At 31.7% G+C, this 22932-nt stretch overlaps 2 protein-coding genes and 1 long non-coding RNA gene across 3 annotated transcripts in view; 2 read left to right on the forward strand and 1 right to left on the reverse strand.

The window, feature by feature from the left end:
* Positions 1-7916, reverse strand: part of LOC132731312 (ubiquitin carboxyl-terminal hydrolase 39-like) — a 30876-nt gene extending 22960 nt beyond the window's left edge. The window contains exon 1 of the mRNA XM_060717477.1: positions 7627-7916. Within this exon, the coding sequence (XP_060573460.1) occupies positions 7627-7882 (256 nt within the window). The 5' untranslated portion in view covers positions 7883-7916. The remainder of the gene's footprint in view (positions 1-7626) is intronic.
* A 72-nt stretch (positions 7917-7988) lies between these two features.
* On the forward strand, positions 7989-16442 carry LOC132731313 (UPF0561 protein C2orf68 homolog). The gene is made up of 4 exons (XM_060717478.1): positions 7989-8198; positions 13963-14111; positions 15117-15196; positions 15882-16442. Exons 1-4 carry the CDS (start codon positions 8131-8133, stop codon positions 15999-16001), a joined length of 417 nt encoding a protein of 138 aa, XP_060573461.1. The 5' UTR covers positions 7989-8130; the 3' UTR covers positions 16002-16442.
* Positions 16443-20037: 3595 nt separating this feature from the next.
* LOC132731308 (uncharacterized) lies at positions 20038-21917 on the forward strand. Its single transcript, XR_009625863.1, has 2 exons — positions 20038-20494; positions 21737-21917. It is a non-coding gene; the product is annotated as an uncharacterized LOC132731308 (long non-coding RNA).
* Positions 21918-22932: the final 1015 nt, after the last annotated feature.

Below are 22932 nucleotides of genomic sequence, written 5' to 3' on the forward strand. Positions count from 1 at the left end.
GTTTTTTATCATTATTTTTTGTGTGTGAAATAAACCTAAGTAAGTCATTGCCAAATCCAACAAGGTATTTTGACTGTGGTTTCAAATTTCTCTTCAAACTGATCACTTGTTACTCCCAAATGCTTTTTATTCAGGACATTTACACAAATCTAACAATAAATTGTGGAAACCCTGTCAACTCTTAAGTAATTTTTATCATTGTTACACAAATGTGGCATGTGTAAATCATAAAATGTCTTTAAATGAATTAAAAACAAAAGCTCGTGTTTGATACCACACTTGCCTCTGACCAATTTTAAAAGCAAGAGGGCCATGATGGCCCTGAAATCGCTCAAATCGCTCACCTGAATATAGAAACATTCCATGACAAGGAACAAGTAATATTGTAAACTATAAACATAAACTATAAACAAAAGCAGATATAAAATTTAAATCTTCAACAGGTATCACAGAGTTCATATTTGTATCTGAAATAGTGCATACTGTGTAAAAACATTACTGGTTGCTATTGCTAAGGGAAAACAATAGTTTTAATTATCCAAAGAATGTGTGCATATGAGGATTATATTTATCAAAAATCCAAATTGGACTGACTAAAAGGCTACCATATCATTTACACATTATTTATCAAAATTACAAATTTGACCGTGGCAAACAATATCTCTTGCTCCGTTTGGCTGCATTTACTTTGTGACAGTCTTGGCTATAAAAATTTTGGACGAAGAATGGCTTTATTAAACATTTGACTTCTTTAACATAAATGTGTCTATGGCTTTCCATACATTTTATCAAAATGAAACTCAAAATTGGACCGACCGAGGCAGGATATACCTTTTTGAACTGTGACCTCCTGGCAGCTGGATCACTTTGTGAATAGTAGCCACCTATGTGGCGATTTTCTAAAAATTTTGGGGATCTAGAAGAGCAACCTGAAGGGACAAAGAAGATCGCTCTGAGGGGATGAAAAAACCATGACCGAGCCCAAAAAGTGTTGCACTTTAGAAGTAGGCATTACAGGGGGAGGTCAAAGAAGATATCTTTGAAGATCGAGACAAGAAGCAACGCTTTAAGATCCACCAGATGAGGGAAGCCAGTATTTTTTACCAGGATTTTGGGAACATGACCCATACCCATGGAATTGGGAATTTCAGCAATGTTTAGTTACAAATTGGGAAAAAATGCATGACTTAAATTTCGCAGTGATTAAATGAATGCAAAGAATCACTGTCTAGGATGGCATCTTCAAACATTTTAGCATCATCACAGTCAAGAAGCACTTATTTTCAAAGATTTTAGAATTTGTTATTCAATATTTTTCAGTGTTTTTTCTCACTTTTTGGGGAAGGGGGACGGTGCCCTTTGGAGGAGGAAAATGCAATAGGAGGGGGAATTTTATTTGTTTACTTATATTATTTTGTTTTCTTTGCGGTAGAAAAGGGGAGCAACTCTTGCAACACAAGTTTAAAATACGTCGCTTTTTCTTAATATACGGATCTAAAATATTGATGTGTCGCATGTTAAACTTGTTGGGACACCGGGAGTAGCTCCCCTTACATACCAGAGAACGATTTGTAAACAACCTTGCTTAACAGTAACTCTTACAGGCATAAAATAAAGGTTTTTCGGCGGTTAGTTGCAAAAAAAAAAATTCATTGCAGGAAAATTCGGGCTGCCATTTAGGGGGAAATTTTGGCATACTATTTTGAGGGGGGAATGGGGCCGAATATTTTGGTGAAAAAAAAAACACTGTTTTTATTTTGTAATTTTCAATGGGAATTTTTTTCTGTAGATTGAGAAAATATTATACTATTTTCAATTGCAAATAGGACTGAATATCGGCTATAAAATAACTAAAAGAAATCTCTGGAAGGAGTCCATGGTCTCATGACAGAATTTGAAAACTGGAAGGAGTGAACTTGTCTGTCTGAAATGCATGTCTGAGGCACCGAACAAATAACACCTGTCCAAAGCACCATTGCTTGCCCGTGTATCCGTATGGCCTTTGTCAATGTACCTTGCGCATTTGCTTCTTGATCCTTTATTTTAGGAAGCAACACATTCAAAATCTTAACATAATGCATATAATGGTCTCATTGGCCTACCCTGCATTATTTCATTAAAATATCATAAAAAAGTTTTGCATTCTCCTTGGTATCATTCAGTTAATAACTTAATTCTAATCAAATAGGTAACCACGTTTGATGTTAATATATTTTAAGGGCATGACTGGTGACATGTCAGGGGTCCGAACTCTCAGGGCCTGAAAGGCGGATGGACCCTCATTGAACATAGACTACCTGACCTGACCTGCTGATATGGAGTGTTTCTTTGACTTACATGCCATATTTTTAGGCTAATTTCCAGAACACTTTTCATTTGGAGGCTGGGGGGGGGAGGGGGGTTGCACTGATCAGCAACCATATTGTTTCTAAAATTTACATAGTGGCATACAACTTATATATCTGGTAAAAAATTTCACAACTTGCAAATTTAATGACAACATAAAAAAGGCAAAATGTCAATAATTATTAACAGTTTTCTATCTTCGTAAATTCAATCAGTCACAGAATAGAATAAAGCTATGTTAAGTAAGGACAGTTAGCCATGTCGTTTAGTAAAAATACCTGAAACTTTCCCAAAATCCTGTAGATTTCATCACCTCATATTAAGCGGTAATTTTCATGGTATTTGAGCACTAATAATTGCCTGCAGGCAGATTAGATTTATGCTGGCCAGTTGTTAAAGTTTATTACACCTTTGTTCAGAAAGCCACAAGGGGTAAACAACTAATCTTTCAACTGATCAAAACTGTTAGTTGGAAGGGCCACATAGATTTACCAATCAAAGGAAAATTGTCACCATTTACTGTATATTGCAATGATGTATGTGGATAATCGTTCGTAATTAGTGTTCTAGAATAGTTAATAACGGGCACCGTTAATAACTTGACAATAAGATTACATCAAAATGTAAAATTTCTGGCTGCAAGAAAGATTATTTTAGATTTCTATTTTTACCGCAACATAAATCATCTTTAGGACGCCTCCAGGACAGACACCTTATTTCCTGGACATTCCCTGCCTTCCCGGACGTTATGGCATGTATGTCTTTGATAATTAAGGGATGTCGGGAAGATAAATGGATGCTGCAACTATACCCTTATGCCTGAAGGCATGTCATGCATGACATGCGATAACAGGCTGGCTAGAACACTGTAAAAGTTATTATGCTAAATTTGGTTTAGTTACAATAAAAAAACATGCAAAAAAGGTGTGTGTGGTGGGGGGGCTTACAGACAACTCACCCCCCAGACAATTCACCCTGAGCCATTTTTTCCAGACAATTCACCCATCAGACAGTTCACCCCGCATTATTGGAAAAATGACACAGACAATTCACCCCTCATTTTCTTAAATTTAATTTTGATGAAATTCATCTTAAAATTAGATGTTTGCAATAAACAAATTTTGTTGTGTTTCTTTACTAAATTGATATTTATAAAATATTTAGTCATATTTAAATTAATTATTATAATTTATTACTTAAAAATAATATTTGTTACTATGTGTTAATATTTTTACATATTATTTACATACAAACTGTAAAAATTACAAATATATGGACGAATTGTTAAGTGAAGTGATAACTAGTGATTAGATAGATTCCTGGCAGAGACATGTAATATTCCCCAACCCAAATGATACTAATCCCCATTATATGTGCTAATGACATGAAATGACAATCATGCAATATTTCCCAAACGTCCCGATTATAGTTTACAGGGATAAAAACTAACCATTTAAGCTTGGTGGCCACCTGGGCCACTGACTGTAAAAATTTGGTGGCCCAGTAAATATATTAGTGGACCAACAAATTATGAACAGAAAAAGGGTAAGCACTGGCAAATTTTTTTTAGCCAATTTTTTGGCAACGAAAATTGCGTGCCTGTATTTTTTTTCAAATAAGGCAAAATGGTACAGCATGAGGTATTTAGAAAAACATAAACTATAATGTCCACTTTTATTTTTGGTACCTACATTTTTTATCACATTAACACATCAAACTTATAAAATTTACAGTCAATAATTATAAAAGCTTCCAGCTCAGTAGCTATGACATTTGCCTGGTTAAGTCAGTGGCATGACAGTAACAGCAGAAACACATTCCAATGTGCTGCTTCAGCTTGCTTGGTTAATGAAAAAGAATTGGCTTGAAGACTTTCTGTATCTGAAATAATACAGAAGAAACAAGTTTGAAAGTAAGAAGAGTGAAGAAAATGATATTGAAAATTCTAAACTAAAGAAAATTCAGGAATATAATCACATGTACTACTGTCATTATAAGTGTACAGGAATCAGTATAAGTTATCTGAAGGCATTTTCTGTTTGTATGTTACTTAATGTTACAAAACTTAAATTTGATTTTAAGTCAAATCAAGGTCAATCTTTTTTTCCAAGGAATTCTCTGTAAAGCCAAATGTCAAATAAATTTCTTGTAAAGGCATAATTAGGTTAGAATAAAATGGCAATCAGCCCCCATCCCCCGAAGAAAAAAAAAAAAAAAAATCATAAAAAAACAACCATTACTCTTAGACCGTGTCTACACCTATTCAAGTTTCTTACATGTCGCATTTAGATAAGCTAAATAAATTGCCCTTTCAACATTTTTTCAGGCACAATTTTTACTGAAATGTCTCATTAAGATAGCCCAGGATTTATACCTTTGTCTTTGCAAAACTATCATGTTTCTGTAAAATATGTGAAAAAAAGCGGGAAAATGATGCAATTAGCTATAACAGAATGGAGTTAATGAAATTTGTCATTCTTTTTTAAAATTGAAAATATGTGACAACAAATTATTTTGATGCAAATTCTTTATTTGAGGAAAGTTATTCACTTTAATGAACAAGATCATTTTAAATCCATTTTGACTTTACTTGAAAAAGAGCTCTTTTTTTATTTTTTTACAGTGTAAATTATTTTTATTTATTTATTTTTTTTTTTTTTGCTCTTCTGTGTATCAGTGTATTGGTTTGTTCCTTTGACCAAGACATTGTAATCATTTAATGAAATTCAAAGGGTATGTACACTGAATCAACAACAAAAAGTCAGAAAATAATAAAAATAACAGCACTATCAAACCTCCAGGCACATGTTTTGTGTCAAACCGGTGTTATCAGTGTCTTGACAGCAAAAAACTTGTAGAAAAATAGAACGTGTTCTAACTTTCTTGCAAGGAATTATCTTCTTGGATGTCACATTATTTCTCTTTAAAACTCATTCAAGTAGGGTGTCTACACTATCCAATACAAGAGAATATGATACTTGAATTCAAGACTTGGAAAGGTGTAGACGGGCTCTAATTAACCAATATTTTCTTTTGATCTGTTATCTACAACGATAAGATTTACTGAATGCAAACTTACCGTCAACAGGTCAAGTTGTCAACTGCAGAACATAATTTGTCGCTATTTCATACCCAAACTTCTGATTTGATTAGCGATAATCTTGAGTAATCTTGGGATGCCGCTACTTATTGTTTCATATTAAATATTTAGACCCGATTTTCCAATGCATATTCAACAAACTGCCAGGTATGTTCACTACAATAAGTGTCATATTTGAATGTCAGACATAATCCCCTTCGGACAAAATCCCCTTCACCTACCCGGACAAAATCCCCTTCATGGGTGGACATAATCCCCTTCATTTTTTTGCAAGGCTGGACAAAATCCCCTTCACTACCCGGACAAAATCCCCTTGTTTCATAGGTTTCTAATGTATTATTATGCTCCATAAAAATTGATGAATAATGAACTTTTTTTATTTATTTATAATTATGTATCAATAGTTACCTTTATTTAGTTTAGAAGTTTTCATTAAAATTATGGTAAATTATCAACTGCATAACACATATTTGATTAGGCAATTTCTTTAATAGTTTTAAATTGATTAGTATGAAAAACATTTTCATTAGCCAATAATTGTTTCATTGATTGTATAAGTTGATAATTCTAATTGATAGATACTATCCATTGTTACAATTTCTACTGATGAAAGAGTGATAATTTAATCAAACCACAGATCACTGCACTACTTGATTGATTGTTATGAATGCTTTAACAAAGCAATTTTAATGTGATTTAAATGTTGCTAATTGAATGTGCTTTTCTGCTAAAATATGTTCTACTCATTTATACATTAAGATATTTACTACACAGCATAATGCAGTATGTGGCTCTCATACCCACTTAAAAAAACAAAAATTCCTCTGAGGGGGATTTTGTCCTAGGTAGCAATTTTATGAAGGGGATTTTGTCCACTTCAAAATTTCACACATGAAGGGGATTATGTCCACCCATGAAGGGGATTATGTCCGGATATACAAAAATACATGAAGGGGATTTTGTCCGAAGGGGATTATGTCCGTACACCGTCATATTTATCAGCTGATGTAAACAAATGGCGAGGGTCAGTGTATTAGACTGTGTTACTTTTCATATCGATATTTAATACAGAAGGGGAGGTAAAAATATAAACCAGTCAATGACCCACAAGAAGTAGACTGTGTCGCTGTGTTTTGAGATAAGAAGCGGTAAAGCGGAAATTGAAAATGGAAAACCAGATGTGTACTTTTCCATTATTAAAATAGCAAATGCTAAATTTAGACTGGAGATTCCAAAAGTAATACTTTTTGGAAGTTTGAGCCAATCGTGATTTTCTTGAGCAAATTTAATAATTTTGTAGCCAATTTGCTCCTTTGAATTTTCACATGAGTTGATTTAATGGCGGATATTAATTTAATCTACGGCCGATTTTTTTGGTCGCCGGCTGGACGACTATTTTGAAATTTTTGGTGGCCCAATAACAAATTAAGTCGCCGTGGGCGACTGGGCGACCGCTAATTTTCAGCCCTGAGTTTATACTTAAATGACATAAAATGACATTTTGAAATCTTAAAATATTCCCAAAAAGAAATGATACAATGTGCTTCTTCTTCATGATATTTTGTTGAAGTGACAATCAAGCAATGATAAGGTGTTAAGTGCTTCTGATAAAAAAGTGCATGTAGAATAGACAATATGTTTTTCAACACTTTAAGATAATGGATAATTAAACAGTTGTACATGTTTGCATCATATACAATAAAAATATCAAGACTCTTTAAAAAATGATAGATAAATATGTCTATGAAAAATGCATACATTATGGGCATTTCCCTCAATATAAACTTGATTTGATTGAATAAAATTATATTTTTTGTTGTATACATCATGGTATACTGTATGTGCTTTTTATACAGTTATATTTTGTAAATATGACATAATAGATAAATAAAAATAAATAAATAAATATCTCGACTTTCTTATTCTTTTTTAACCATAAACATGATTATCATTTATGAGGGGTGAATTGTCTTATCTACTTTTGGGGGGTGAACTGTCTTGAGGGGTGAGTTGTCTTGCTTTTTTGGGGGGTGAATTGTCTGGAAGGTGAGTTGTCTTGTTACCGGTGCGGGGGGGGGGGGAATACCTGCAAGCATGTACATGTAAATTTATTGTATTTATTCCATGTTCCACTAAAGATGTAAAAAGTATATAGTGAAATGTCAATCTACATATGTTACCAATTTCTTCTTCATAGAACTTTTCATCTATTTTTTCTTTCTTAACTTCTTTCATTTTTTTCCTTTCTTCTCTACTTCTTTTGGATTTTTTCTCCTTCTTTCTCTCTTTTCTAGTGTCATCGTCATCATTTTTTGATCGTTTAGAAGAAGACTTTGAGTTGCTCTCTGTCTCCGTTTCATTTACTTTACGCTTAAGGGGACTGACTTCTTTGATAGAATCATTATTATCACGCGAAAACGTTACGTTTTCCGCCATGTTTATATTGCTGATGTGTAAAACGTCATTAAAATAGGGGAAATTAGGCTGAACACCCCCATTTTTGGTTTACAAACAATGCGTTTGAGTGATTGAGATTAATAATAGCACAATTTATGATGACGTTTTTAGAAGGAAATGTATTTTTATGAAACCGAGAGAATGTTCTCATTTTTCTTTGTTGATTTTATTGTTGTTTTTGTTTAACGATTGATATATATATTAAAGCCATTCATGTATTATCAACAATGGCGTGTAATAAGCTTGATTTGAAGCATGGCTTCATGAAAAGTATTATCAGAAATCAAGTAGAAAGGTAAATTAATAAAACTAAAACAACTTTTTGAAAATTTGAAGTTAAAAATATTTATTTTTGTTTAAAACAGGCTGGTGAAAATGCCTTATCGGGCTTATGACATGAAAAATCATAACTCTAGAAAAATGATAAAGAGATTTTTTTAATCTGTGTTTATTGAGCATAATATATAAAAAAACAGAAAGAAAAATATTTGGTTAGTATACTGTCCCCTTTGTGTCGGAGAATTATTTCCCCTTTTTCATGTTTATATGAATTAGTAACGATTCGCCACATAACGATTCGCCACAGTCAAATAACGATGCGCGACAATCAAATAACGATTCGCCACAGTATGATTACAATAATAATTTTCTGAGTTTGAATGGCCCTAGTTCAATTAAATCAACAAACTTTTTAAAAATAATTTGACAATGACAATAATTATGTTTCTTTATATTCATAATATGAAGTTAAGGCCCCCAGCTCAGATTTTCAATTCATCTGAATAACATTATTACTGGTGTACATTTGCAAGAATTTCAGTAAGTATATGTTGAAATAAATATTAAATTAAACACAAACATATATGTCAAAGAACGCATGTCGCATATCTAAAATATTTGTTACACCTTTTGGCTTTTATCTAAACAAACCAATCATCTTAGGATTGTTGTAGAAATATTTAATTTACTCCGAAATATTCCTTTTATTCTCTCAGACTTCCCGAAATAAATACCGATAAATTTTGATCAGGTCCGACGAGTTTTTATTCCGGATCGGTCCGACTGTCCGGCTTTTATCCAAGCCGCATGTATACAAAATGGCGTCGCTAAAGGTGCCAAACATCGGAAAAATAAAAAATCTACGTCAGAGGAACAGGCAAAACAGCAGTAAAAGGATAAAAAGAATAGACCTGAGACAAAATTTAATGAATAATAGAAGCAAGATAGTGAATCGTTTGTGTATGATAGGGAGGAGATGAAAATGCGCTGTAAGGAATGTGCCGATTTTTACGGCGAAAAAAATAAAAACAAAAAGTGTCTTAGAATTACAAACACAAGTCATTCTTTGATTTTGATCAATTTTATTTGGTCCGACAGATTTCGTTTCGGTCCGACAGATTTTCATGGTTTGTCAGACCGAATGTCTGACAGTTTTTTTCAACTTTCGGGAAGTCTGTTCTCTGAGAATGTGATTAGATTTCAAAACAATTAAATCATCAATATATCCATTTATACACTCAGATTTTAATACTTATCAATTTTCTACATCAAAATCAAAAGCTGTTATAACAAAGGAAAAAGAAAGAAGTTTATAGCATAACTAGGCTAGTTTAACGTGTATTTGATCATGAATAACTTTCAATTCAATAAAAGATATTTATGTATAATTTTCCAATTTATTTATATATATAACTAACGAATGTTAACTACATATGTGACTTAATTGTACAATGTATTATGTAATTTTGGTAATCAAATAAGTTTGTTTTCATGTGATTTTATTCAATAAAAGCTGTTTTCAGTATAGTTTTCCAGTTTATTTATATCTGGATCTAACCCAGTATATATATAATTAATGAATGATAACTACATATATGTAACTCAAATGTACAATGTGTTATGCAATTTTGGTAATAAAATATGTTTGTTTTCATGTGATTTTATTCAATAAAAGCTGTTTTTAGTATAATTTTTAAAAATTATTTCTATAATTAACGAAGGAAACATAAAATGGAGAAAAAGATTTCATCAACAATTTCATTAACTTCTTTATGCTCCAATTCATTGCGCCAACACCTGTCAGCATACATTTCGTTCAGTTTTCAAAGAAAACTTCAAAATATAATGTTCAGTGTCAAAGAATTGTCAAAAGTATTTATGTCACAAACAGAATATTAAATCCAAATATATAGAAGAAAGGTACTGGCGCAATAATCTTGAGCAAAATGAAGTTGTTGGACACATTTCTGTTAGGCATTATACATTAGAACATAATATTTAAGGACTTCAAAAACTATGTGTTATATAAACATGAAAAAAGGGAAATAATTCTCACGGTGTACGGACATAATCCCCTTCGGACAAAATCCCCTTCATGTATTTTTGTATATCGGGACATAATCCCCTTCATGGGTGGACATAATCGCCTTCATGTGTGAAATTTTGAAGTGGACAAAATCCCCTTCATAAAATTGTTACCTAGGACAAAATCCCCCTCAGAGGAATTTTCGGTTTTTAAAGTGGGTATGCGAGCGACATACTGCATTATGCTGTGTAGTAAATATCTTAATGTATAAATAAAAAAGCACATTCAATTAGCAACATTTAAATCACATTAAAATTGCTTTGTTAAAGCATTCATAACAATCAATCAAGTAGTGCAGCGATCTTGGTTTGATTAAATTATCACTCTTTCATCAATAGAAATTGTAACAATGGATAGTATACATCAATTAGAATTATCAACTTATACAATCAATGAAACAATTATTGGCTAATAAAAATGTTTCATACTAATCAATTTAAAACAATTAAAGAAATTGTCTTATCAAATATGTGTTATGCAGTTGATAATTTACCATAATTTTAATGAAAACTTCTAAACTAAATAAAGGTTAACAACTGATACATAATTATAAATTAAAAAAAGAAAAAATCATTATTCATCAATTTTTAGGGGGTATAATAATACATTATTCATCAAATTTTATGGAGCATAATACATATGAAACGAGGGGATTTTGTCCGGGTAGTGAAGGGGATTTTGTCCAGCTTTGCATAAAAATGAAGGGGATTATGTCCACCCATGAAGGGGATTTTGTCCGGGTAGGTGAAGGGGATTTTGTCCGAAGGGGATTATGTCTGACATTCAATTCTAACAAAAGTGACAGTAACCAAATATTTTTCTTTCTGTTTATATTATATTTTATGCTTAATAAACAAAGTTAAAAAAAATATCTTTAATATTTTTATAGAAAATTGATTTTTAATGTCATAAGCCCGATCGGGCATTTTCACCAGCCTGTAAAAGTTCTAGCTATATGAGTCTATACACACACTGTATACCATAAAATATTCTATTCCATTCTGTTCTGTTTTTTTCTTCAGTGATAGATAAAAGTAGTGGAGACATTTATAATAAATTAATTTAACCCTTTACCTCATATATACGCGAAACAACGCACTTTCAACCCCCACCCCCTCTTTTAGGCCTCAAAATAGTGAAAAAATGTCCTTTTTGGGCCCCAAACACATGTTTTCGTTTGAGAAATGTTAATAAAAAAAATTGACTACTTTTTCGGCACGGCCCCCGTACCAAAAGATACATCAGGGGGTTGCCAGAAGGGGGATGTGCCAAGAAAATTTTGGACTTGTGAGAGGCTAAAAATGACCCCAGGTCGATTATAAGGTAAAGTGTAACCAACGCTGAAAAGCATTTGAGTCTATCTTTATCCATTGAGAAGTTGCAGCACTTTGAAATTAATTTTGATGTAAAAAATCAACGCAAAATAGTGATTTTTGGCAATTTTGTGATGTCCCCTCGTTGCCATGGTAACAGGAAATTTAAGCCTGAACATGTTGTTACAAAGGCAAAGGTCCAGTCAACATTTGTGCCAAGTTTGATTAGTATTGAAGCAGTTTTTATAGTTTTATAGCAATTTGAACTTGTAACGGGAGACTTTTCAATGAAAACAGCCATTTTTCACAAAATGCTCATGAAGTAATGGGTTAAAAGAAAATTGTCCTGTCCATGAGTCAGATTTCTCTTGATATGAACTGATTACCACCAATTGAATTTATATTATTTTAAAAATACACCCATTGACTGTCTCTTTATGAAGTATGTAAATAACCGCGGTATATCAAGTGAATAAGACAAGTTGTTTCCCTTATCTTCGAGTAAAATCAGTATCTCTATGCGAAAACAATGCAAATTTAGCTGTTTTAAACCGCTAGTTTTGGATCTAATGTCAGGTTTTAAAATTTATTACACCAATGAAAAGCTGGTGATCTTAGCTTCGTCACAGTATATATTTCAACACATTGTTTGACTCTAAAGCCTAAGGCATTTAAATTTACAGTAGTCAGACCATTTTACATACATTTTATACAGTGAAATACGCATCCGGTTATCTTTACTCGCAATTCTACTGGTAAGAAGAGTCTAGCTCAAATTCAAATATGGGTCATCTGCAGTCCAATATTAGGTCACAGCCCAAATATGGAAAAACCGTGTTAACACTCTACGGGCCTCTTTTTTGGTCCAAATGACCTGTAGGTTGTTTAGATGATTTCTATCTCAAGTTTGATATGGAAAAACCTAGTAAACACTGGGGCGGCTATATTTTCCGTCCAAATGTCCTTGAAACATTTGAGGTTTTTTTCATATTTTTTTCTGGGAGAAACCTTGTTTTGCACTGTTTTAGTTGCAGATAGGAACATAATGTTATTAATTTAAGATACTGACATTTTAATCGTTTTCATCTATTGCTAGCAATATTGATTAAGAGCCTAATCAGGTAATCGATATAAGGGCCATCATGGCACTCTTGTTTAAAAAGATTACTGTGTGACTACTTAAAAGAAAATTATTTGGGACTAGCATCATTAACAACTGCATTGATAAGATTAAAAGAAAAAAAACTCAAATCAGTTTCATCTTTTTAGATTAAACAACAATCGTTACATCCTGTGGCAATTTATTATAGTTTTTACATATTTTACTAGACTTGGAAAGTTGAAATACATGAATATATATTAATATTTTGATCATATAGAGAGAATTATTAAAAGATATTAAAAGATAAATATTTCATGACATAGATACATGTATATTAAAAGTATTGATATTGGAATTCAATATATTTTATTTAAGAATAATAAAATCAAGTATAAAGTTTTAAAAAGGATATATTTAATTCTAAAAAAGCATCTGATGAACAACAGATTACAGATCTTTTGTAAAATATCTCACTGAACAACAAAGTAAGAATTAACATTTAAAACTTTACCAGCGATATTCATCATGATTGAAAAATGATAAAACACGCAATGATGCTTTTAATTTCATTAAATAACTTCATTACTTCATCACTAGGACAGACAGTCCTTTGAAACTCTATTTTTGAAACAACTACTCAAAGTCAGTCATTTTAAAGTTTGAGTTGAGTTGTCTCCATTTATCTTTTGAAATTATGATAATTATATGTTACAGTTTACCCAACTTTCACACCTTTTTGAAGGTGATGGCTTTTTGGAAGAGATTATCCCAAATTATTTGCTCAAGTTAGCTTTGAGTAGTACTTTTAAACTGACATCCAGATTTGATTGAATCTTGAAAGTTCTCTTTACATACCATAAAAACAAAAATTCTTCAAATTTGATTTATTAAAAGTTTAGATCAAGCTTTGAGTTTGAGTGGTTCTGTCAGAGCTAACATTTTTATAAAAAATCATTTCAGAAACTTCACTTTATGTTTTTTAAAAACAGGTTTCTTCAAGTTTGATTAAGGAAAAAAAAGTATAAGAAGCAAGTATATATTAATTCTGTATAGGTACTTGAGGAATAATGAACAGGCCAATTAGACCTTTTTTGTGGCGCAGCAGGTATGTTTTCTATCATGAATTATGTATGATACAGTCTTTGAGTTTATGTCAATTTATACAGTTCTAAAGTTCTTTTTGCTCTGTCCATGTATCTATGTCCTGAAATATTTATCTTAAAACATCTTTAAATAGTTCTATTTATATAGATATTTATGATATAATCAAATATTTCAGGGATAATTATGACAAAGAAGTGAAAGCCCACAAACAAGACAAGAGACACCAGTTTTCTTTCAATAATCGACCAAGACGACCAGAAGCACCAAGGTATATCCCTCCAAAGAGAGAAAACTGGGACCAGCCTGAACAAGAATCATCTGAAGGTAAAAAAGAATTTTACAAGATTACTAGAAACTCTTAAATACTTCACAATCTAAATTTTTTTTTCATTTATAAATTACTCTAGATGAATTACTGAAGATTTATTTTTGTTACCTTTGGAATGAAAAAACAATTCATAAAATGCTTTTTTTAGATGATTCTTATATTTATTAAAGCAAGAGCTATTCTTTTCACTTTGATGTTCACATCACACTTTTGGTTAAAGTTTTTAGTACAACCCCACCTTTTTCCAGTACAAGCCCACCTTTTTCCTTTTAGATATTGTTTGAAACTTGGAATACTTTATGAAAATCTTACTCAATGCAAAGAAGGAGAACATAGCTCTGTCATGAATTTCTTATAAAATTGTACCCCTTTTTCGATTCATAATTTGTTTCAAGTTATTCCTTTTTGCTCTTTTGCAGTTAAGAATATTTTGTTATGTTTTGCTATATTGTGCCACACATAATTAATATTTGTCTTCACCTGACTTATTCAATACTTTTTTCGCTAAATTAGTATCAAGTACAGTTTGAGCCTGACTATTCAGAGAATAAGAAGAACTATTTTACTCACTTAGGTGATGCCATCACACTTTGGTTAAGTATGTGCATGCAAGTTGAGGTCTCCAAAACTACAGAAGGGAATGATTTTAAATTTAAAACACTTATTTGAGAGCACAATAAGAAGATATTGTGTAGATTTGACAGAATTATGCCCTTTCTGAAGTTACAAAATTCTACATTATCCAGGGTCTTGTATTACTATTAGGCACTAAGAATTGTCAGGCGCACTTTCCTACAGACAGCTCTTGTTAACGTCCAGTTCTTATTTCATTATCAAGTACCTAATATAGTATTTTGACTTACCAACTCTTCTTTTCTTTACTAAAGTTAATCATTTTCAAGGTATTTTATGACACTTCTACGGATAGAGACTGGATTTTGTACATTTGTCTTTTGTACAGTTATTCTACAGTGAATGAGCAAATATTGATTTTATTTCAGAGGATGATATGCCTAAAACCTTATTCAGGTTTGAGTTTGAAGACAAAGATGGTAAAGTTTATAAACAGTATGTGAAAGAGGTATGTTTTGACTGTTTAGAGGAATCAGATTTCTCTAACACATTTGGTAACACAATCTACTGGTCATCTCTCTAGTTCAGAATATATCATAATAATATGATTAAAAAGTGAACATATTCACAGCAACATACAATTAACAACATTTTCACATGCAGTAAGAATGCTTTATCAATTTGATGTAAAATACTATTATGTAGTCTATTGACAATTCATACATGTAATGGTGGTGGTAGTTTACTCTCTCTATCATGATGGTAAGCTACTTCAAATTCAACAGAGCACAGTTCAGCCAGCGCATTGTTCCTGGGCAGCCTGTCAAGCAGTTAACCAGTACTTGAGTTGCATTCACTTTTGCAAAGATTTGATAACTTTTGTCTATGCCAAAACAGAGATACAGTGTGAATGACCATAGCAAGAATTTCATGATCAATTACAACATAAGTGACCTGCAACATTCAGAAATCAAACCTGGGTCGCTTAATTCACAGGCCCACACACAGTTTGAAACATGTTAGGATGTTTTGAATCTGTTAAATAATATTGTAAAGTCAGAAATTTTTGTGAAAGATTAAATTACCTAATTTCTAATTTTGAACAAATTTAACAAAACTGTGGAAATATTTATTGTATGGTAGCTTATATTTCAGAAATGCTGATATTGGAAATATCATTTTATTATTTTCAGGGAGTACAGGCAGAAGTGTTAGCAATGAGAATGGGATATGATAGAAAGTTGAGTAAAGGAATGGTTAAAGCTCTAGAACAAAGATTACAAGCTGAGATTGATAAAAGAACAAAATCATGACAGGAGTCGAACATCTCACCTCACACACATGACTTGCAAGCCACTATACCACCTGCACTCTGACCTCAGCTTGTTACAGTATACACTGCCACAACCGCTAGTGTGCCAATATAATCAATGTTAACACCTCATCTGTTTTGATAACATACTTGTTTAATGTATCTTTGATAGATATTGTGTAATCAATTGAATATACATGAACCATTTCAGAATGAAATATATTGATAATAGGATTTATAATTTATAATGTATGTTGCCATATATAAAGCAGCATGTAAAATTTCTGTTTTAATGCACACAGTATCTTTTGCTGTACTGGCTTCTTTTTAAATGGTTGATTTTATGAATTTTTTCACAGAAAGACAATTTGACTGTCTTTACCCTTAAATCTTGATTCATCCAGACTCTTGAACTTTGTTATTGCTGTTATATGCAAGACTGGTTTAAAATTTGAAAATAAATAAGCATTAGAAATAAATTATTTTGAGGTGTTTCTTTTTAAAACTTCAGTTAAAAGTGACAGTTTTAACTTGTTAGTATAAACAGTTACCCTATTATGATATAACCCTAAGAATTTTAATGCAAGCATCCTTGTCTTGTAATTCATGTTATTAGCAAAGTAAGTACAAAATTAGAAGGCAATATACTAGTATTTGATTATAGTGCTTAGATTCGCAGTACTGGGCCTATTTTATACAATTTGATTTATTTTAAAGGATGATACAAATTTTAAAGCTGTGGGTTGCTAGTGTTTCAAAGTTAAAGTTTGTGAAATTTTAATAATATTTTATAATTATAAATGTTAGCATATCATTTTGTTGTATTTTTGAATCAACAACTGGCTCTAAGTCAAGTTGTTTATTTATTATTTATGTGTATTTATTGTAATGTTTTTGCTCCCTTAAACTGTTTACAGGGGAAAGCAGTTGCCACTTTGTCTTTCCTATGGTCTTACAACCACATCCACATGACAAACATAGTCATAGAATTTACATGTATCAACTCATGATATTTTATATTTAACAAATAATACATGGGCTTGAGGGCAATATGCAAGTTTACGGACTGGTTGGTCAGACTGAGGAAGGTATATTCCTTCTGAGGTCTGACCAACCAGTCCGTAAACTTGCATTTTGCCCGAAAGGCCATGTTTTATTTGTTATATTATACCGAATCTAAATCCTTTCATCCATTTGTTTTTTTTGCTGTCATTTTACTATTATTTGCTTGAAATAATAATTTTACTTGTTCAGTGTGTGAAATATCTCAAACCCTAGTCGGATTTTGTTTTATTATTTTCAAGCGATGCAGCAAATAATCATGCTCTTCTTTTAATATTCCATTTTTAAAAATCAAATTAAATATTTAATTTTACCAGGCAAAAAACCCGGACTTTAAGAATTTCACAAACTGTATAAATAAAATTTATAATTAAATTAAAGACAAATCATGACTTTTGATCAACATGTAATGAATTTATGTCTCTGATAAAAAGGTGAGTCGCCTGGCCATTTTGGCAGTTATCGTCTGTTTGTGCATATGCAAATGAGGTATAATATAATATATTATGCCTTTCATTGATGATATTTTATATAATAAATTATACCTTTCATTGACCTGTATCTTTGGATGAGTTTTAATGTCAATAAATTGAAAAAGCTGTTCAGATAGATAGAATTTTTATGTAACAATTGTGAAATTGATGTGTTGCTAAGTTTTAAGATTGCCTTAAATGTTTTGCCTGTAATTGCTATACTGTTGTTTACATGGCAAATTTATTGTAATATTTATTAAAGGATTTTACATGCTCAGTATTTAATGCTCCTGTGGCGGAACAATGATATTTACACATAAAAATTGTAGCTTGAGTTGAAAATACATTTTAAAATTTGTTATTGAAACACTTTTTAAAAGGGACTGGTCATTATAAGGTGGCCTTTATTTTCTAAATCAGAATAAAGAGTTTAAAAGTTTTGTTTTTACCGGTATTTAGCTTAGATGTAGTGTAGTCTTCTTTGACGAATGAGTTATTATTATCAACAAGATGTTAAAAACATTATCATTTATTATAGACTTATGAATGAAATATTGATGAAATAAACTGCGTATTTGCATTTTACTTAGTTTCACTGTAAAACATTAATTTTTCACTGCAGTGAAACATATTTTTTTGTATTTTCACTGGTGTCTTGTCAGACTACTTTCCTTTAAATTCAGCCAATACACAAAATTTAAGGGGAAATTTTTCAAATTGTAATATCTAAAAGAAAAATGTATATAGTGATCAGAAAATTCAAGTTTTTTTTTCTATAAAAACATTTTTGTACAGGATTTATTTTCATACCACACGATGAAAATAAATCCTGTATTTATAGAAAGAACTTGAATATCCTTTATTTATTGTTATTAAATGAAGAATATTGCAGTAGTTTTTGTATGAAGAAAATTTAATAAAGCTAATTTTTAACACCATTTATAATACCATTTATTTAATGTATGTAGTAGTTTAAAGTGTTTTTATAATTTTTGTTAATGCATGAATATTTCATTTAATTCAACCTGTAGACCATTTACTAAACTGAGCAAAAAAGAAAGATCTGATTTCAATATTATGTCATGATATTATTTTGTGAAAAATGAATCTCTTCTACAGATAAGTAATTATAATTATTTCAATAGACTTTCCAGTAGCTGGTAAAATGAAAAATGATATGGCCTTTGTTTTGTTTAGCTCTATTTTAATGTCATTATCTTGATATTTCAAAGAAAACATGAACATATTTCACATTGTTTTGTTAATGATGTACAGTAAGATTTTATTTTTTAGTAAGTTTTTGACAGGTAACTTATTAAAGGAACTTCACTAAGGTTCAAAAACAAAAAGGTCTAAAAACGTGAAATTTTACTTTCAAACATAGATCAGCTTAAACTTATTTTGATTTTCACCTGTTCACTAACTATATATCCCCAGATTGTCATAATGTCACTTAAAAGGACCTTTTTTCTATATTTAAAGACATTTGTTCAGTGGTTGAGATTTTATATTGTTAAGAAATTAAGTTAAAGTTTAAGAAAGAGTTATTTTGTTTTGATATAGAAAGGAAATTGTGGTGTTTTGATATTTGTTATATTTTTACTCAACATGACATGTACTGAATTGTAAATAACATATTTATACACCTTAATCTAAATGGTAATGAATTGCAAATAACTCATTTATACACCTAAATAATTGTACAGTGTAACTTCCGAATTCCGGAACTTCTGAAATCCGGAAACTTCTAAAAACCGAACAATTTTTTCGGTCCCGATTTTTCCCCTTCTATTTTCTATTAATATAATACTTCTGAATTCCGGAACTTCTAAATTCTGAATTCCGGATGATATTTTTGTAAAATTAGAGTCAAATCAATGCAATTTTACCTCCAAAAACCGGAAATATTCAAAGGTGTGAAATACATTGTAATTCGAGAATGTTTACCCTGCAGGAAGATTTAATCTCCCTATCGATTGTTTACTAATTAGCGGTGATCGTGTAATTTGACACGCGTTAAAATCACAAACTATGAAATGGTATGTTTGAAGTGATGCGGTTAATCAAAGTAATTTACGGCGGTCAGTTAATTTGAAGTGTTTATTACGGTTTAAATGACAATTATTTGGACAATGTATGCATCAAACGTCTGTAGGGATTTTATTGCATTTGATGTAATTATTAATTAACTAGCATCGGACGATATGTAACTTGTAAGTTTATGCAATTAACAACATTTATACAAACTGATAGAAATTCAAAAACATTTGCAGGTACTTTAGATAAAAATGTATTCTTTTCATTCACATCTTTATCTTGATTAAAAGACTATTATATATGATATTACAGTTATGGCCACATCTTCCTTGATATTTAGTGATATTAAAAAAGTGGCTTAGTCTTGTCCACATTATCATAAACCTCTGAATTCCGGAAACCTCTGAAATCCGAACTTTTTGACAAGTCCCATGGGTGTTCGGTTTTCGGAAGTTACACTGTACTATTATTAAATATTGATCAATATACCCCTGACCTACACAACAAAGTTTAAGGGGTGTATACTGGAATCAGCTCGTCTGTCTGTCTGCCTGTCTTTAATTAATGTTTGTCAGGTACACAACTAGGTATCAACATACATCATAAATGGATAGATCCCATTGAGGTCTATAAGCATTAACTATCCTGTGCATAATTTTGGAGTTATAGCCCTTTGAAGTTTTCCTTCCGAAATATCTTGAGTGTAACTGAAAAAGTGTTGGCAATATAAACTTCAGACATTAGATGAGTAGATCTCATTGTAGTAAATGTAGTTTTCCAAGAACCAAGAATCTTGTATAATTTTACAGTTACTAACCTTTGTATGTGTAGTTTTTAGAAAATAGCTTAAGCTATAAAGTTTAGAAAATATGATGTATCAATTATACCATATTGACAAAGCTCAAAGAGGGTATCTTATTATGTCTCCCCCACCTCGGGGGGAGACATATTGTTTTTGCCCTGTCCGTCCGTCAGTCCGTCCGTCAGTCCGTCCGTCCATTCTTCGTTTCCGGACGATAACTAGAGTTCCTTTTGAGCAGATGATCCCTATTGTTTTTGGGGTCAGTAGTTCAAAGGTCAAGGTCACAGTGACCGTTGGTCGCCGTCCGTCCATTCTTCGTTTCCTTTTGACCTACAGCTCTCAAACTTCATGGGATGAATGGTCTTATTGAGCAGATGATCCCTATTGTTTTTGGGGTCAGTAGTTCAAAGGTCAAGGTCACAGTGACCGTTGGTCAATTTCTCGTTTCCGGATGATAACTAGAGTTCCTTTTGACCTACAGCCCTCAAACTTCATAGGATGATTGGTCTTATAGAGCTGATGATCCCTATTGTTTTTGGGGTCAGTAGGTCAAAGGTCAAGGTCACACTGACCGTTGGTCAATTTCTCGTTTCCGGATGATAACTAGAGTTCCTTTAGACCTACAGACCTCAAACTTCATAGGATGATTGGTCTTATTGAGCAGATGATCCCTATTGTTTTTGCGGGGTCAGTAGTTCAAAGGTCAAGGTCACAGTGACCGTTGGTCAATTTCTCGTTTCCGGATGATAACTAGAGTTCCTTTTGACCTACAGCCCTCAAACTTCATAGGATGATTGGTCTTTATAGAGCAGATGATCCCTATTGTTTTTGGGGTCAGTAGGTCAAAGGTCAAGGTCACAGTGACCGTTGGTCAATTTCTCATTTCCGGATGATAACTAGAGTTCCTTTTGACCTACAACCCTCAAACTTCATAGGATGATTGGTCTTATTAATCAAATGATCCCTATTGTTTTTAATGGTCAGTAGGTCAAAGGTCAAGGTCACAGCGACCGTTGGTTAATTTCTCCTTTCCGGATGATAACTAGAGTTCCTTTAGACCTACAACCCTCAAACTTCATAGGATGATTGGTCTTATTGAGCAGATGATCCCTCTTGTTTATGGGGTCAGTAGGTCAAAGGTTAAGGTCACAGTGACCATTGGTCATTTTCTCATTTCCGGATGATAACTAGAGTTTTTATCAGTGAGGACATTTAACTATTATTGATATATCAGTGATATATCAGTTGTCTGGTTTTATATACTCTGTTCTTTTATCTCCATTTCCATTCCTGTTTCCATTCACAGTTATTCTCAGCAGTGGGGGAGACATGCGCTTTTTTACAAAAGCATCCTCTAGTTAGTTCCTACTTTTGTACAATTTTATTTTGTTATCTAGCATTGAAAATTGTATATATGTTGTTTGAAAGAAATAATTTGTTTAAGATAAATTTACATATTGTTGTAGTGGCTTAGTCAATCCTATGCATGCATTTATATACCAATTTCAGTTAAAAACTGAAATAATAAAATCATTTTCAATAACTATCTCTATTATTTTCTCTTTATGTTAATCATTTTCTAGTGTTGAAAAATGAACTTACTCAAGCATATGATCCCTTGGATCAGTAAATACAACATAATATGAAAATTGCAGACTGTTTGAACGAGCCGGTTTATGAGAAATGATGTAGAAGTACAACAAACTCCAGTCAGCAGTTTAAAATAAATGAGCCGCTTCATGACAAAACCAACATAGTGCGTTTGCGACCAGCATGGATCCATGCTGTTCGCTATCAGTTTCTGTACTTGTTATAGAGTTTGTAAGCAAACGCACTATGTTGGTTTTGTCGTGACACGGCTTAAATAATTATGTTAATTGACTGTCAATAAACCTTTATCTCTCAGAGATTACGTTTGATATATTTGAAATATCATTGAGAAGACTTCGAACTTTTCTCTACCACAATTACGTAACTGACCGGTTCTGTGTTGAATCCCAAAAATGTTATTATTGTTATATATCATGAAGTTATTTGAATAACCAAAAACAGTCCGTCCGGGTATAGCCTAGTGTGAAGCTTTCTGTTATCTTGTAATTAATGATGGTATTGCATATCAAACTGCTAGTTTAATAATATACTGATATTATAAGAGATTTTCAAAAGAAAAGAAAAACGGACTCGTATTGTTCTTTTGTTCTATAAACAAATGTTCAAAAAATACAATGGCACTATAATAACTAACAACTATAGCACTGCATGATGCAGAGACAGGGTCTGCAGTCTTTGTTTTATATACTAGGTCTGTATCATTTAACAGAAATTCCTTAATTCTCTAACCATTGATCTACTGTTCTATACACACGTTTGGATGTTCACAGAATAAATACAGTTCCATAAATACATTTAATATCATACAGTCCCAATGTAGTTCACATTATTTTTAATTAAAGATCCTGTATGTTGTAATTAAGGATGTAACAACACTTGAGTGAAATTTTATATATGTACATAATTATTCTTCAAAAACAATTTTCAAACATCCAAGAATATGTTAA

The sequence above is a fragment of the Ruditapes philippinarum genome, unplaced genomic scaffold (genome assembly GCF_026571515.1).
Source record: "Ruditapes philippinarum isolate M1 unplaced genomic scaffold, ASM2657151v2 ctg1904_1_1_1_1, whole genome shotgun sequence".
NCBI classification, from domain to species: domain Eukaryota; kingdom Metazoa; phylum Mollusca; class Bivalvia; order Venerida; family Veneridae; genus Ruditapes; species Ruditapes philippinarum.

What these genes read in the sequence shown, in the direction of transcription:
- LOC132731313 (XM_060717478.1), top strand. Translation starts at nt 8,131, where the DNA reads ATGGCGTGTAATAAGCTTGATTTGAAGCATGGCTTCATGAAAAGTATT. An exon ending in ATCAGAAATCAAGTAGAAAG is followed by an intron (nt 8,199 to 13,962) that starts GTAAATTAATAA and finishes CAAATATTTCAG; the next exon opens with GGATAATTATGACAAAGAAG. An exon ending in TGAACAAGAATCATCTGAAG is followed by an intron (nt 14,112 to 15,116) that starts GTAAAAAAGAAT and finishes ATTTTATTTCAG; the next exon opens with AGGATGATATGCCTAAAACC.